This window comes from Trifolium pratense, linkage group LG3 (assembly GCF_020283565.1).
Source record: "Trifolium pratense cultivar HEN17-A07 linkage group LG3, ARS_RC_1.1, whole genome shotgun sequence".
Lineage (NCBI taxonomy): Eukaryota > Viridiplantae > Streptophyta > Magnoliopsida > Fabales > Fabaceae > Trifolium > Trifolium pratense.
This window is the reverse complement of record NC_060061.1, coordinates 38,055,346-38,071,105: the sequence shown is the minus strand read 5'-3', so window position 1 is coordinate 38,071,105 and position 15,760 is coordinate 38,055,346. Positions and strand designations below refer to the sequence as shown.

General features: G+C 35.4%; 3 protein-coding genes across 3 annotated transcripts; 1 reads left to right on the top strand and 2 right to left on the bottom strand.

Annotated features, from left to right (window-relative positions):
- Positions 1-42: 42 nt before the first annotated feature.
- On the bottom strand, positions 43-3,293 carry LOC123915868 (isocitrate dehydrogenase [NAD] catalytic subunit 5, mitochondrial). Its single transcript, XM_045967138.1, has 7 exons — positions 2,697-3,293; positions 1,574-1,894; positions 1,330-1,491; positions 1,163-1,237; positions 955-1,064; positions 795-867; positions 43-579 (listed from the first exon to the last, which is right to left on the bottom strand). The coding sequence occupies exons 1-7, from the start codon at positions 2,838-2,840 to the stop codon at positions 388-390; spliced, it is 1,077 nt and encodes a 358-aa protein (XP_045823094.1). The 5' UTR covers positions 2,841-3,293; the 3' UTR covers positions 43-387.
- A 431-nt stretch (positions 3,294-3,724) lies between these two features.
- Positions 3,725-4,660, bottom strand: LOC123915058. The gene has a single exon (XM_045966209.1). It carries the CDS (start codon positions 4,658-4,660, stop codon positions 3,725-3,727), a length of 936 nt encoding a protein of 311 aa, XP_045822165.1.
- Positions 4,661-13,503: 8,843 nt separating this feature from the next.
- LOC123918467 (probable carboxylesterase 2) lies at positions 13,504-14,873 on the top strand. Its single transcript, XM_045970529.1, has one exon. It carries the CDS (start codon positions 13,693-13,695, stop codon positions 14,656-14,658), a length of 966 nt encoding a protein of 321 aa, XP_045826485.1. The 5' UTR covers positions 13,504-13,692; the 3' UTR covers positions 14,659-14,873.
- The last annotated feature ends 887 nt before the right edge of the window (positions 14,874-15,760 follow it).

Below are 15,760 nucleotides of genomic sequence, written 5' to 3'. Positions count from 1 at the left end.
TAAAGTGCAACCATGCCATGATTGAAATAAAGAGAATCACCGAAAACAAAAAGCCAGCACAAATAGTGATAATCATATGATGGAATGAAACACCATCTGGTACTTCCATTATTTAACTATAATATTGACAAAGAATATTAAAATAGACTGTCAGGGTTATCAATAAATGTGCAGTTTGAAAGAACCCCTCTCAATGCCTAAGACAAACGGTAGGCAGCAAATATTTGAATGCTTGCGCATTTCTACTTTGGTTGTAATGTCACACACGTAGATGCTTTATCCATTTAAACGAGGTAATCCCACTCCTCTGGAAAATTGGGGGAATAAAATGAAATTAACTGAAATAAAATCATAATTAACAATTCCTTGCCGACTTCAGAGCAAATATCAAAGATGATCAATGATTGCTTTTGTAAATTCAGTTGTCTTTGAAGTGCCACCAAGATCAGCAGTTCGGTACTTCCCTTCTGCAATTGTGTTGAGGATTGCATTCTGAATACTTTCTGCTTTATCATGGAGATCCAAATGGCGCAACATTGTAACAGAACTCAATAGCAAAGCTGTTGGATTTGCCAAATTCTGCATAATCCACAGTAAAACAAGTGTAATTTAATTAGGTTTTATGAATTAAAAATAATTGTAAGCTACTTGATGCAAGTGGTGTACTAGTACAAAACAGGTACTCAGAAAACTATACGTTCCATGAAAACAAGCAAAAAGGTTTAGAACAGATTCTCTTCAGAAAACGGTTTAAAACAGATAATTTATGGTTGAAAAGTAATTCCACAGCTCACCTTCCCAGCAATATCAGGTGCTGAACCATGTACAGCCTCAGCAAGTGCAATACCTCCCTCACCAATGTTGCAGCTGCAAAATACATAAAATGCTGTGACATGATATAATTGTGACTACTGTATTTCCTTTCTGAAAATTCAAAACGAAAGGTAAACAAACCTGGGTGTCAAGCCTAATCCTCCAATCAAGCCAGCACAAAGATCGCTGATTATATCACCATAAAGGTTAGGCATCACCAATACATCAAAAAGCCCAGGATTCTTCACAAGCTGTGGATGGTCCAAAAATTAACCAGTGTATCATTTTCAGACAGACAAAATTAATTTCTAAATGCAGCTGTATCCTACATCAAGTTAGCCAATATTACCATCATGCAGCAATTATCAATGACAACTTCCTCATATTGTATTTCTGGATATTTCTCTGCAACCTCACGACAACACTAAAAATAATTCAAAATAAACAGTCAATATTAGTATTCAAGAATAAAACCTGAGACCTAATGATCATAGGCATTTGCGTGTATTAGCGAACCTTAAGGAAAAGACCATCAGTCTTTTGCATAATGTTGGCTTTGTGTATAGCAGACACCCTCTCTCTTCCATGTGCCTTGGCATAGTGAAAAGCATATTCAGCAACTCTTAAACTTGCTTGACGTGTAATGATTTTGAGGCTTTCTACTACACCCCTCACAACCTGTAACCCAAAAATGCTAATTAAATTATTTTGATCAGAATTTGGGATGATAGTATGTAATATTTATTGTTGTTAAATTTACCTGATGTTCAAGTCCACTGTACTCGCCTTCCGTATTTTCACGGATTGTGACGAGATCTACATTATCATAACGAGTTTTGTAGCCAGGAAGGCTGTAACAAGGTCGGACATTGGCATATAAATTAAGTTCTTTTCTTAGAGTAAGGTTTAATGAACGATGCCCTTTTCCAATAGGGGTGGCCATTGGCCCTTTCAAGCCAACCCTATTTCTCCTTACCGATTCTAAACTTTCCCATGTAAGAAAGCTCTGTGTTCTGGGGTCAATTTCGGTTCCTACATAATGCTCTTCCCATTCAATTGGAACATCAGCAGCTTGGAATACCTAATTATTGCAATAGTAATAATTATCAACACATTACAATTTATTTAACAAAGGAAGCCAATTATTATGAACGATACATAATACCTAATACTACCTAATAGAAACAAACAAAACAAGGGAGATAAGGAAGAATGAAGTATCGCAAACATTAGCAAGTGGCCACTCACGGCAGCAAAACAGACTCCACATCCATGACAAAGAAATAAAAGTAAAACAACCAAACCCAATGAACGAAAACTGAATGGAAATGAATTATTATGAAAAGGAACAGAAGCAAAAAACCATGTAACCCAGAGCAGAACTACTAACACAGAAACTATAGTCTCTATCTTTATAACTTACTCCTACCCCTCGCACCACACTCATCATATCCCCCATTACATGTGTATTCCTCTACACTTGTAACTAACTAGACAACTCAGCATCTAGTACGCGGTATCAACGCTTTTTGCGCCTCTTTCTATTGACGTCTATGAACCATATAAACTTAAGGCAACTATAGGCTAAGAGGGCATTCACATGGCATACTAAACACATGTAACCATAGATGATTAATTGAGATTATAAAATCTAGTTCAAAATTTAATCACTGACAAGTGGTGGCAACAATAATTAAAATTAGAGAACAGCAATTATAAAACTATCATTAGGAAAACATGATTAATTTTCTCAATAAAAACAAAATCACACAAGCCATGGATGGGTTCAAAGCAAGCAGAAAACGACAATCAGAAGTGAAAAAGGCGTAATTAAGAATGAGAGAGAGAGAGAGAGAGAGAGAGAGAGAGAATTGAGTCGGAACCTGTTTGACGGATTCGGCGATCTCGGGACCAATACCATCTCCGGGGAAAAGAGTGGCACGGATCGGAGTGGATGCGGAAGAGAAGGCTCTAGGGTTTGAGAGATAGCGGCTTCCGAGGGTTCGTCTTAGTATCTGAGAAGCCATACTTCACCGCCGCACACAAATCTTCCTTTTTGATTGATTGATTGATGATTATTGATTCACGGCACAACAAATTATTAAGGTGTGGTGCGGCCAATTCTATATTTTAATTAACTTTTGTTTATGTGGGTTGTGTTGTGTGTGTAAGAATTTAGACCAAACTACTAAGCATGGTCAACTTATATTTTTAGATGTATCTTATTTCAACATTAAAAATATATATTTTTGTCTCTAATTTTTAGAGGTATTATTACATTAAGATCATAAATAACTAACTTAATCCCAACATAACAGAAAATTTACTGACTCATATTCAAGAGTAAAACTTACAATCTAAGAAGAAAGAGAGGAGATTGCATCTAAGACTTGAAAGCAAAGCTCCAAAGTTTCTCAATGGTGGAAAACCACTCATTCAACCCCTCCCTAGGTATTTTGTTGCTATTCACAAAACTAAATAAAAAATTAGGTTGTCTGAGCCTTTACTTATAGGTGAGGAAAAACATTTTCTTGTTGGGCGAGCTCATGTTCGCTAAGCGAATTAGCTTTCTTCAAAGGATAGAAATGACAATTCAAAGGCAACTTGTCAACTTGTGTTTTGCAGCCCTTGTTCGCTCAACGAGTGATATGCTCGTCAGACGAAGACCATCGATTCCCAGATCTGGGATTTTTAACTTGGTTCGCTTCTTGGTCGTTGGAGCAAAATCCTAGTGAGTATAATTGAGTTGTTTTTGACTTGGTTCGCTCCTTAGTCGCTTCGGTGAAGCTCAGGCGAGTGAAACATGATAAGTTCGCTTCATGTTTGTTTGAGCAAAGGTCCTCTAGACAAATTTTTCCGTTCTTTTATATTCAAATCATCTTTTTTTTTTTTTGAATTTCAAACAATTTCATTAAGAAGCCGGAACACAGCTAAAGACATTACAACCAGCAGCAGGCACAGCTGCAGAAACAGAATAAACTGATACAAGAGGGGCTACCCCTAACCAAGTCCTACTACCCACAACCTTAGCCAAAGAGACCAAATTATGGGCATCACAGTTTTGTGTTCTACTAATAAACATTACAGAAACATTTCCCAATCCAGCCATCAAGTTTCTACAGTCCTGAGCAATTAAATTAATAGCAGCAAAATTTGATCTTTTGTTGATGCAATTTACCACATTTGCCGCATCTGAATAAATTGAAACGGAATTGACACCTTGATCAGTGGCTACTTGAAGAGCCCAACGCACCCCTAATGCTTCCGCCAAAAGAGGTTCAGCAGTGATGTCCTCTCTTTTGCAAGCGCTAAAGACTGTTTCACCATTCAAATTACGAAGAACTAGACCCCAAACTGTATGGCCTGAGTTGCAGCACCCTGCATCAACAAACATAGAATTCATAGATGAACATGTACTCCGAGAGGGTTCAGAAATGCTTTGTGAAACTAGAGCTCTTCTATTTCTTGATGGATTAGCCTCATTAAACTCCTGGACAAAACTCAAAGCATCAAGGGCCAAAAAAGTTGGATCCATTTGCCAACCGTTAAAAATCACAGCGTTCCTTCCGGCCCAAAATTTCCACAACAAAGTGCAAAATAATTGGACACCAAGAGGGTCCTGGCACACCAACCATTTCAGAATCCAGTCATGCAAATCAATATCTATAGGGATATGGGAGCCAAGATGAGATGCAAAAAGGGTAAGTTTAAACATATCACACTTCAAGAACAAGTGCTGCGAGGATTCCTCCTCACTAGAGCAAAGAGGGCAAAGTAAGTCAAGGGTGATACCTTTCTTATGGAGATTGGATCTTGTTGGAAGGATATTTTTTGCAAGTCTCCACATGAAATTCTTGATTTTATTTGGGACCGGAGCTCTCCAAATTTCCTTCCATAATTTACTTCTTTGAGGACAAGATGGACCGGGTTGAAATCTAGCTTTTTCATCACATAACAGGTGATAAGCCGAACGAACAGAATATTCGCCATCCTTTTCCCAATTCCAAATCAGCAAGTCATGAGGTAGTCTAAAAGAAAGTGGGACATTTATAATCTGTTTCGCCACAAGCCTATCAAAACAGGAGAAAATCAAATCCCGCTTCCATTGTTTAGTATCAACATCAATAAGTTCAGCAACACAAGCATCCTCAGGCAGAGGATAATTTACTCCCTTGAACTCAACACCTTCAGATCCGGCAACCACCTATCCTTCCAAATCTTCACCTTTCTACCATTACCAATTTTCCACAAGCCCCCTTTATCAACAAGGTCGCGAGCACTAAGAATACTTCGCCACCCATAACTCGGTTGGTAACCCTCCTTTGCACTCATAAAATTTCCATTTGGGTAGTACTTGCTTTTAAAGATCTTTTCAAGCAAAGACGACTCTCCAGTCACAAGTCTCCAGCACTGCTTACCCAGTAAGGCTTTGTTGAAATCTTCCATGGCTCTGAAACCCATTCCACCATCTAATTTTGCTTTGGATAATTTCTGCCAACTCATCCAATGAATTTTCCTGCTCTCATCTTTTGACCCCCACCAGAATTTTGCCAACATAGAATCAATATCCTTACAACATCCCACCGGCATTTTGTAGCAGCTAAGAATATAGTTTGGAATGGCCTGCGCGACAGCTTTAATGAGAGTCTCTTTACCAGCCCTGGATAGAAAACGTTCCTTCCAACCCTTCACCTTCTTCCAAACCCGGTCCATAACAAAAGAGAAGACAACCTTTTTGGATCTACCAAAAGGAATAGGAAATCCAAGGTATCTTGATTGAGCCTCCACCGCCTTAGCACCCATCATATTACAGATCATGTCTTTGTCATTAATTCGCACATTTCGGCTAAAAGAGGCTTCCGATTTGTCAAGGTTCACCACTTGTCCCGAGGCTTGTTGGTAGGTATCAAGGATGTTGAGAATTTTTGAAGTTTCATGAGAGGATGCTCTTGTAAAGAGGAGACTATCATCCGCGAAGAAAAGATGAGATAACTGAGGAGCTGATCTCGCCACCTTAATTCCATGAATCTCCTTTGTTTTTGCCGCCTTGTGAATTAAACCTGAAAGCACATCAGCACACAAAATAAAAAGATATGGTGAAAGGGGATCGCCCTGACGCAGTCCGCGTTCTGGTCTGAAAGATGCACTTGGCTGCCCATTTATCAGAATCTGGTAGGACACAGATGAAATGCACCGTAAAATAAGATCTGCCATTTTGAGAGGATATCCCATAGAGATGAGAACTTGGTGCACAAACGGCCATTCAACCCGGTCATAAGCTTTTGACATATCAAGTTTCACAGCCATAACACCCTTCTTGCCTTTTTTCTTCTTTTTCAACCAATGAAAACATTCCATGGCAATTAGAGCGTTGTCCGTAATCAACCGACCTTGGACGAAAGCACTCTGCTCAATGTCGATCACGTCAGGCAAGGTACACTTCAATCTGTTTGCAATAACCTTTGTAACAATCTTCATGACAACGTTGCAAAGGCTTATTGGCCTGAAGTCTTTCGGAGATGAAGGATTTTTACATTTGGGAATAAGAACCAAGAAAGTCTTGTTGATATCATGGGGCTGACTGTTTTGGTTCAAAATGTTAAGAACTAAGAGTTGAACCTCATCACCTACAATATGCCAATATTTTTGGAAGAATAGAGCTGGAAGACCATCCGGGCCGGGAGCTTTAATGGGATGCATCTGATGAATGGCTTCTTTGACTTCTTCTTTAGTATATTCCTTTTCACACCAAGTCTTATGGTTGTCAGAGAGCTTTCCTTTAACCACTTCACATGTTTCTTCAATATTAGAGGGATTTGAGGACGAAAAAAGCTCTTCAAAATAGTTAATAAACACTTTCTCCACCTGCTCTTCTCCACGCCTCCACACACCATCCTCATCTTTGATCTTTTTAATGTTATTTACCTTAGACCGTTGGCTGGCTTTGTTATGGAAAAATTTAGTATTTCGATCTCCATCTTTTAACCACACAGCCCTACTACGTTGCCTCCACATTGTTTCTTGTCTTTTTAACAACTCACCATGTTCTTTCTCAAGCTCTTTGTATCTGTGATGGTCATCAATGGAATCTGACCATAACGATTGGTCCTTTAGTTTCTCTTCAATTCGGAATAACTCTTTCTTGATCATTCCCAAATTATGGTCTTCGAAAGCACTACCCAAAGATTGTAAGCTCTCTAGCTTCGTTAAACAAGGCAAAGATGATAGGTTCCAAGTGTTTCTTATGAGCTCTTCACAATGAACTTCTTTAGTCCAGCTCTCCTCAAACCGGAAAAGTCTTCTTCTTCTTCGCGAATTACTCGGTAAAGGGCTCTCAAGACAGATAATAACAGCAGCATGATCAGACCCAAAACGCGGTAAATGGCTAACCTTTATTGGAGAGAAACGGTTGATGAAATCCCCATTTGCCATAGCTCTGTCTAGGCGACATTGCACATTCGCCTCTTCCTCTCTACCATTAGACCACGTGAAAGGGTAGCCCTCAAACCCCAAGTCAATTAAAGAGCTTTCAGCAACAACTTCTCTGCCTATTGAGAGTTGAGATTGGCTTCTAACATTCCCCCCTTGCTTCTCTTGTGAATCTAGTATATCATTAAAATCCCCAAAGCATAGCCATCGTCCCATGTTCTGTCTTGCGAAAGATTTAACCAAAAGCCAAGTTTTCCTCTTGTTTTGTTCTTCCGGGAAGCCATAGATGCCGGTTAGCCCCCAATGCTCTCCAGTTTCTTCATCATCACACCAGCCATGAATATGATTAATCGAATAAGAGCTTATGTTAACACTCAGATGCTCCATCCACATGAGTGCAAGACCTCCTGCACGTTCTCTTCCAAAACCAGAACAATCAACAGACAAACAATTTTTAAAACCCAATTTACTTCGAATATTTTCGAACTCAGTAGCCTTTAATCTAGTCTCCATTAAGAAGACAATTTGGGGGTTTTCAACACGGGTGAGCCTTGACAAGGCTCGAACTGCCCGGGGACTCCCTAAACCCCGACAGTTCCAGCTTAGTATTTTCATGGTTCTCGGCGGTGTTGGTCCTCCAACACCACCGTTCCAGATGACACAAGACAGCCCTCCATCACAACATCCCCTCTTTTCTTTTTTTCCCCTCCCTTTGTAGCTTCCATGGAGCCATCAGTTATTTCCACATCCACAAGTGATCGTTTTCCCAGTTCGAATTCTATAACTTTTGCAGCTAGACCTCTCTTTGATTTAACTCCTTTATGTCTCACCCATTTTCGACCTTTCACCTCTGTGGTAGGTTGAGTCCCACCTCCTTTCTTTGACACGGTAGATATAGCCACCGCCCCTAAGGATTCAGCAACAACTTCCATTTCCTTATGCACACTACCTCCCTTTGTTGTCTCCCCTCCTGCAATTTCAGTTTGGTTACCTTTTATGACCTTTTGTTGTGACTGATTGCTAGTTGGAGTGTTTTGTTGTTCGACTTCTTCCTCCCTCTCCTTCGCTGTTCCCGAATTCTGGTCTTTGCTATTGCTGGCTGAAGGAAAAAGGCTTTTGCTACACGTGCTAGAGTTTGATTCTTTTTTAACTTCATATGAGGACTTAGGGAGAGGTGACGCTCGAAGCCAAGGGCCAAAAGCTTGTTGCTTTTCCTCCAAATCACTAAACTGATCTTCATCCTGGTCTTCAATGTCTTCACAGTCCCTCATTTGGTGGCCAATTCTTCCACAAGCAAAACAGAAATTTGGCAGCCGTTCGTATTTGTAGTCGACCCATATTTCCTTTCCTTGAAAGTTGAGTTTGGAACCTCTTTTTAATGGCTTCCTTAGATCAAGAGATACTCTGATTCTTAAGAACTTTCCCATCCGGTTACACTCCTTCAAATCCATTTCTTCAAAAACACCCATATTATTCCCCAATTTCTTTGCCAAAGCTTCTGATCGCAGCTTTAGAGGCAAGTCATAGACTCTGACCCAGAACGAAGCTCGGTCCATCGCAAGCTCAGATGGTTGTTCATTGCCAGAAATTTTGTTCAAAATGAGAAGGTTTCTGTCAAAGCTCCATGGACCATTCTTGTGAACCAGCTCTGCCTCCTTCTTCGTTGCAAATTTGAACACAAACAGGTTCTTATTGAGGTCTTGTATCTCAATCGGGTTTCTCGATCTCCAGGCCTGTACCATCGTTTGCTTGAAAGCCCGTATGTTATAAGGATTCTCGGTCCATATCTTTCCAACAAGTGTACGACAAAAGCTTTCATCATCTTTGCACATCTCATCTTCTTCCACCGTGATAGCTTCATCCTCGTCATCAGCAGGTCGTTTTGAGCTTTGACCTTCCATGAATGCTTACCTTTGACTTACACACACACCCACAGTACCAGAACACGGGATTGGGTCAAGAAATTTAGGAAAATAAAAGATTGAAACCTCAAAAGAGAGGATAGAACTAGTAGAGAAACACTAGAGAGAAACCAAAACAAAGATGGGGCAAATCCAGATCGAACTGGTGAGGATCCAAAACAAAGATGGGGTTGGCCGCCACATAACCCTAGCAGAGGATAAGGTTGGGGGAAAAAAAGTATATTCAAATCATCTTGACTCCTAGTTTTCCTATAAAAATGGTGGATTTTGGATAGAAATGCATAAAAATGTCTGATTTAACATTTCAAATTCAAACCAATATTTATATTGATTTTTTTTAAATGAATTACTTGCAAAATAAGTTAATAAGAACTACAAATGTATGTAAAAATTAACGATCTCTTTGCACTTATCAATTACTATGTCATATATTTATTAGGGGGCGTTTGTTTCACTTCTTAAAATAGTATTCTCGGGATACTGAGGATGAAAATAAATAAACTCACGTTTGGTAAATTGGAACACAAAAAAAAAACTTGGAATAAAAAGTACCCAGGAACCTCTAACTACCCACGTTCCATCCACGTTCTTCTCCAATTTATTCGCATGAGATGAGGGTTGGAAAATTTTGTTCCTAGGAACCATATGTTCTGCTATGAAAACCCATTTTTACCTTTTGATTTACCCGCTCAATCTTCTCTCCAAAACAATTTCCACGTTGAAACAATTGCTTTATATTCTACTAAATTGTTTGTTCATCACCAACTTGCCTGTTTTTCTGGGTTATAGATTTCACTCATGTTGTTCCAGGTAATATGACATTCATTTTAACTCTTCCAATTCTTTCACTCTCAGATTTGTATCTTGTTGTTGTTTGCTATTTTTTTTTCTCTCGATAATTTGTTGTTTGTTATTATTAAACATAATCATGTTTCTTCTTTGAATTACCCATTATTGTTTTTTTTTAATGTAAATTAGCATGAGAATATATGGTGAAAGAAACAAGGAGTGGAAGGGAATATGGTTTTACTTGATTATTGATTGATATATTTTTCTTGGAACAGAGATGACTATCAATTGTTTCATAAATATGGTGATCGTCAGTGAACAAATTTTACAAATTTCCAGGACAATATTGGTGATTTCATTATATCTACATTAGGGGTATTTTATAACATTTATTTCCAGGAATATTCATTGCAAGCCAAACATAGTTTAGTTATTCCTTGGAATTTTTAAGAAAAGATGCCTAGGAATAAAGTTACTAACCAAACACTTTTTGTGCTATTTTCCTAAGGTTCCTGCTTTTATGTTTCTGGGAAAGTTAATCCTGAGAATCATTTATGTATCCGTGAAACAAACGTCCCCTTAAATTGATAAAAAGTAGATACCATCGCAACACATAAAATAATTAAGAAAATAGAAATGGAAAATATTGCAAAATTCAAAAAGATTTTTTTTCTTTCTTTTCTTTATAAAAAGAGGGCAAAGCCCAAAATAAAATAGAATGGCAAATTCTGATTTTGGCGCTCTCTAAAAAAAAATCTCTACTACATGCAAATAAATGAAATTAAATTAAAATTAGTTAGTCAATCGACTAATTTATTTCCTTCATATCATCTATGATTGATTTGAATTTGATTTTTCTTTTCTCTTCTTTAAATCCCAAGGTCAAGTGACGGGCCCTCGTATTGGCGAATTTAACATGCTGCAATTTTGTTTATGAAATAAATAAATAAATAAGCTATCTTGTTTACATGAATAAATAAACAATCTGTTTTATCTAGTTTGATTAAAATATATTTTTTTAAAAAAACAATATAATTCAAATTTTCTATTTCTTGTATTTTTCTCACCTTCGATTAAGAATCTAAGATATGAATAAAATCTAAGTTACACATGACACATTCACTAGTTAACCTAGAAAACTAGAATGATGAATTTTCAGCAAACAATTTCATGTGAGTTTCCTCTCTAAGAACGACAAGGTTTTAATGCTTCCTTTCTAAGCAACAAAAATCATAGTTAAAACACCTACAAAATCAAATATGTATGTAAATATTATTACTTTTAATTGCTTTAACTTGTACAATATTACTGCACATCTTAAACAAAGCCATAAACTAATCAAGCATGCTCAACCATTCTAATAATTTTTGCATCCCCGACAAACCAAGTACAATTTTATTCGATTCATCTTTATTAATATTATTATTTATATGCCACGATCAATTTTTTCTGTTGGAACTTGCAATCATGATTTGTTAATGTCGAGTTGTATTTTCACAGAAACTAATTTTAAATAATAATAAGTAGGCCAAGAAATTGCTTTCTGTTCTTGAGATCTTAGTACATCTCACTCTGCTTACGACAAATTTAAAACCTTCTTTGCTGTAGCGTGAAGGCAAATTTAAAAACAACCACCGATGACTAATTTTCAAGATTCAACCCAAATTTTAAAAAATATGACTCAAAATATTATTTGTTTTAAATTGTATATCCATTTTTGTGGCTTCAGAAAAACATCTAAAATCGAAATAATTTTCAAATCTTGTATATCGTGATCAATATGAAGTTCCTGTTTAAAAAAAAATATTGATGTGAAGTATTGAAAATTGAAATTAACTAGGTTTGATTTCTTAGGCCCCGTTTGGATTAGTTACTTTTGAACTTATGCAAACAAACAACTTATATAATTTTTATATATTATTATAAATTTTTCAAGATAATTTATAATAAAATAGCTTATAAAAATACAATTTTTCCTAGTGTGAACTTATAAAATAGCATAAAATTTAATTTATATTGCATAAGCTGTTTGCAAAACTAAAAAATAAGTTAATTCAAACGGAGCCGTTGATATGTATAAAATATTTATTTGTGAGAGATTTACTCCTTAGACAAACGTCAATTACCTCATATATGTTCATTTATAAAACTAAATGAGTTATCTTATTTTAATAAGCATAAAAGTAAATGAGATAGTAAATTTTTTTTTGGGTCACCAATGAGGTAGGGATTTATCCGATGGTATGTTGTTCTTTTGAAGTTTCAAACTCTATTAATATGTAAAAAAATCTTTTTACTCATTCTATTCCTATAATAAGTCAATGTCCCAAAGTGACGGGAATTAGAAAAATATCTGGGGGACAAATGCATCTTTTAAACATGGATTTGAAAAATAAGTGATCTAAAATGGTCTAATTTTTCTTTCAGAATCATTGGATTTATCAAACACATCTATTATGGTTACACACATAGTCTATCCCCTTATAGAATATTCTCTTCAATCTCCTCAATTCTTTCTTCTCTTATACTCATTCCGGTCCTTAATATAAAAAAACTTTTACTTTTTAGATACAATGAAACATTGATGTACCTAGATCATATCATAATCTAGATACATCAATATTTCAATGGATCTAGGTACATCAATGTTTTATTGTATCTAAAAAGTAAAAGTTTTCTTATATTAAAGACCGAAGAGAGTATGAATTAAAAACATTTTTTATTTTTGAATGGGTAAGATATTGTCATTATAGTTATTGAATATATAAAAAATTGTAATTAGATTTCAAACATTTCAAAAAATTGTAATTAGATTTCAAACATTTCTTTACTTGATAATTTTGGTCCTCAAAGTTATATTTATAGATATATATTTTTTCTAAGCTACTACTCGGTAATTTTGAAGTATTTACTCAAAAAGCAATGAGAACAAAATAATAAATTTGCATGTGGTACACATGTATATAACTTATTTTCATTGGTTATTGGATAAACACATTTAAATTATTAAAAGAAGAGTTTAATTGTTGTGCACCGTCAGTGTAACATTTTTTTACACATGCATCCAATAACACGTTGCCACATCATTTAATGAATGTGACACATCATGTGTTTTTAATTACCATACATGATGTGTCGGTATATTATTGGATGCATGTGCAAAATAACTTTACACCGACGGTGCATATAAATTAAATACTTAAAAGAAAGTGTAGATCTTACCTAATTTTTATTTTATAAAGAAGGGAAGTAGAAAAAGAAAGGCCAAACAGAGTCTAATACTACTCATATTTTAAATGAAAAAACAAAAAATCAATTTTATAATAAAAATTGAAAATTAAACAGATCCTTTTGAAATTAAATAAAATCTACTCATTGAAATTGTTGCCACCAAAATCAAGTGTTACTTAACAATTTCAATAAACAAATAAATGCTGCCTCTGTCTTGTGACTTTTGAGACCAACAAGTCCTTTAATAATCAGCTATGTTTAAGGACCACTAAGTCCCCCTCAGACTACCAGACTCAATTAATAATCGTTGAAATTGAAATTCGGCATGCAAAAATGTTAAAAGTTGCAGTCCATTTAAGTTCTATTAAAGTTAAGAGTTTAGTCTCTCCAGTTGCGCGCAGAAGATATGAGATTTATGGGAAAACTCTTTTAAATAATAGCCTCATCATCAATCAACACACACCCTTGACTCTCTCTACCACTCCACAAATCTTCCTCTTCTCCAAAAATGGATCCAATTCCAACCTATCCAGAAATCTCCATAGATGTTCCTCCTTACCTTCGAGTACACAAAAACGGAACCATAGAAAGATTAGCAGGCATTCATGTCATTCCTCCCGGCATCGATCCTCAAACCAAAGTTATCTCAAAAGACATCACAATCATCCCAAAAACTGGTCTCACAGCAAGACTCTACTCACCCAACAATTTCACTTCAAAAAAACTACCTTTAATCATCTACTTCCATGGTGGAGCCTATTGTATATCTTCAGCCTCTGATCCACTTTACCATAACTCCCTCAACAAACTAGTACTCGAAGCAAACATCATCGCTATCTCTGTTAATTACCGGTTAGCACCCGAACATCCTCTTCCAACCGCTTACGATGATTCTTGGGAAGCACTTCAATGGATTGCTTCACACACCATTGAAAATCATGAAGAAAATCATGAAAACTTGATCAAAGAAAGAGTTGACTTTAACAAAGTTTTCTTAGCAGGTGATAGTGCTGGTGCTAACATAGGACACTACATGTCCTTAAAGTTGAATGTTCTAAATCATTTGAATTTTAAGGTTTTGGGTCTTATAATGGTGAATCCTTATTTTTGGGGTAAGGAACCAATTGGTGTTGAAATAAGTGATTATGAGAGAAGGAAAATGGTTGATAAATGGTGGGAATTTGTTTGTCCTTCTGATAAAGGAAATGATGATCCTTTGATTAATCCGTTTGTGGAAGAAGCTCCTAATCTTGAAGAAGTTGGTGTTGAAAAAGTGCTTATTACTGTTTGTGAGAAAGATATATTAAGGGAAAGAGGGAAACTTTATCACAAGAAATTGGTTAACAGTGGTTGGAAAGGTACTGCTGAATTTTATGAGACTCAAGAGGAAGATCATGTGTTTCATATTTTTAATCCAGATTGTGATAAAGCTAAGAATTTGATTAAACGCATAGCTGATTTCATCAATGCATAATGAAGATTTGCAATCATAATTCATGTATGTGTTTGTGTGTGGAAGCATATTAATTAATAATAATGAGTTTTGTTTGTGTTAACTCAGTTATAATTTGAGCTTCTAATTTTTCACTGTTAATCAGAGTTGTGAATTACCCTGTTTCCTATTAGATAATGAAATAATAGTCCATTAGATTTTATATACATTCGCTAGTAACCTTTTGTAATGTTAAATGAAACTCTAGCCGTTTTATGTTTCTCTATTTTGTATTTTCCTTTTGTTGTTAACATGGGCTTATTTCGACCCGCCTTAAATTGTCCGTCTTCCGCGGTTGAATTCCCAAAAGTTTGGGAATTGGTCCACCGTACATGTGGAACTTGTTGAAATTGGAAGTTGAAATTACACCCTGTGGGAAGATTAGGGTTCGAACCCCGACCCCTACATATATATAATACAATCTCTCAATCATCTGAGCTATGCTCACGAGACTTTTTAACTTTTGGTTTTAATAGTAGCTTCTTTTTTGAGTACCAAAAAAATTAGCTTTATCTATATAATCTCTAATTTTTATGTCGTATAATAAAATTGATTACTACAAAATTTACTAATTTGTTTTTATCAGTTTTAATAATATTTTAAATTTTATATCTTTCATTGTAATTTTATTCGATTAAAAATATATGCATAAAAATAGGAACAAAATAAAAATTTGAATCTATCCATAAAAATAGGGAAAAAACTAAAAAAATTATAAAAAGTTTAGTAAAAAAGAAAAATTATAGAAAGAAAAAAAAAAGTCAATAAAAAGATTATAGAAAGTTTAGGCATAAAAAAAAAAAGTTTAGTAAAAAAAAAACTACAAACAATATATTTTTAGGCATAAAAAAAAAAGTTTAGTAAAAAAAAACTACTTACAATATATTTAAATAAAAGTAATTTCTACAAGACTACAAGTTACCTAATTTGTCCGCATCAATTTTAATAATTTTTCAGATTTCTACACTTAAATGCAATTTTACTCGAATAATATTTTTCAGTTGTTGAAGAAATATACACATATAAATATGAACCACCCAACCTAAAACATCAAAGAAGTTGAGCATATATGTGAAACTAATTA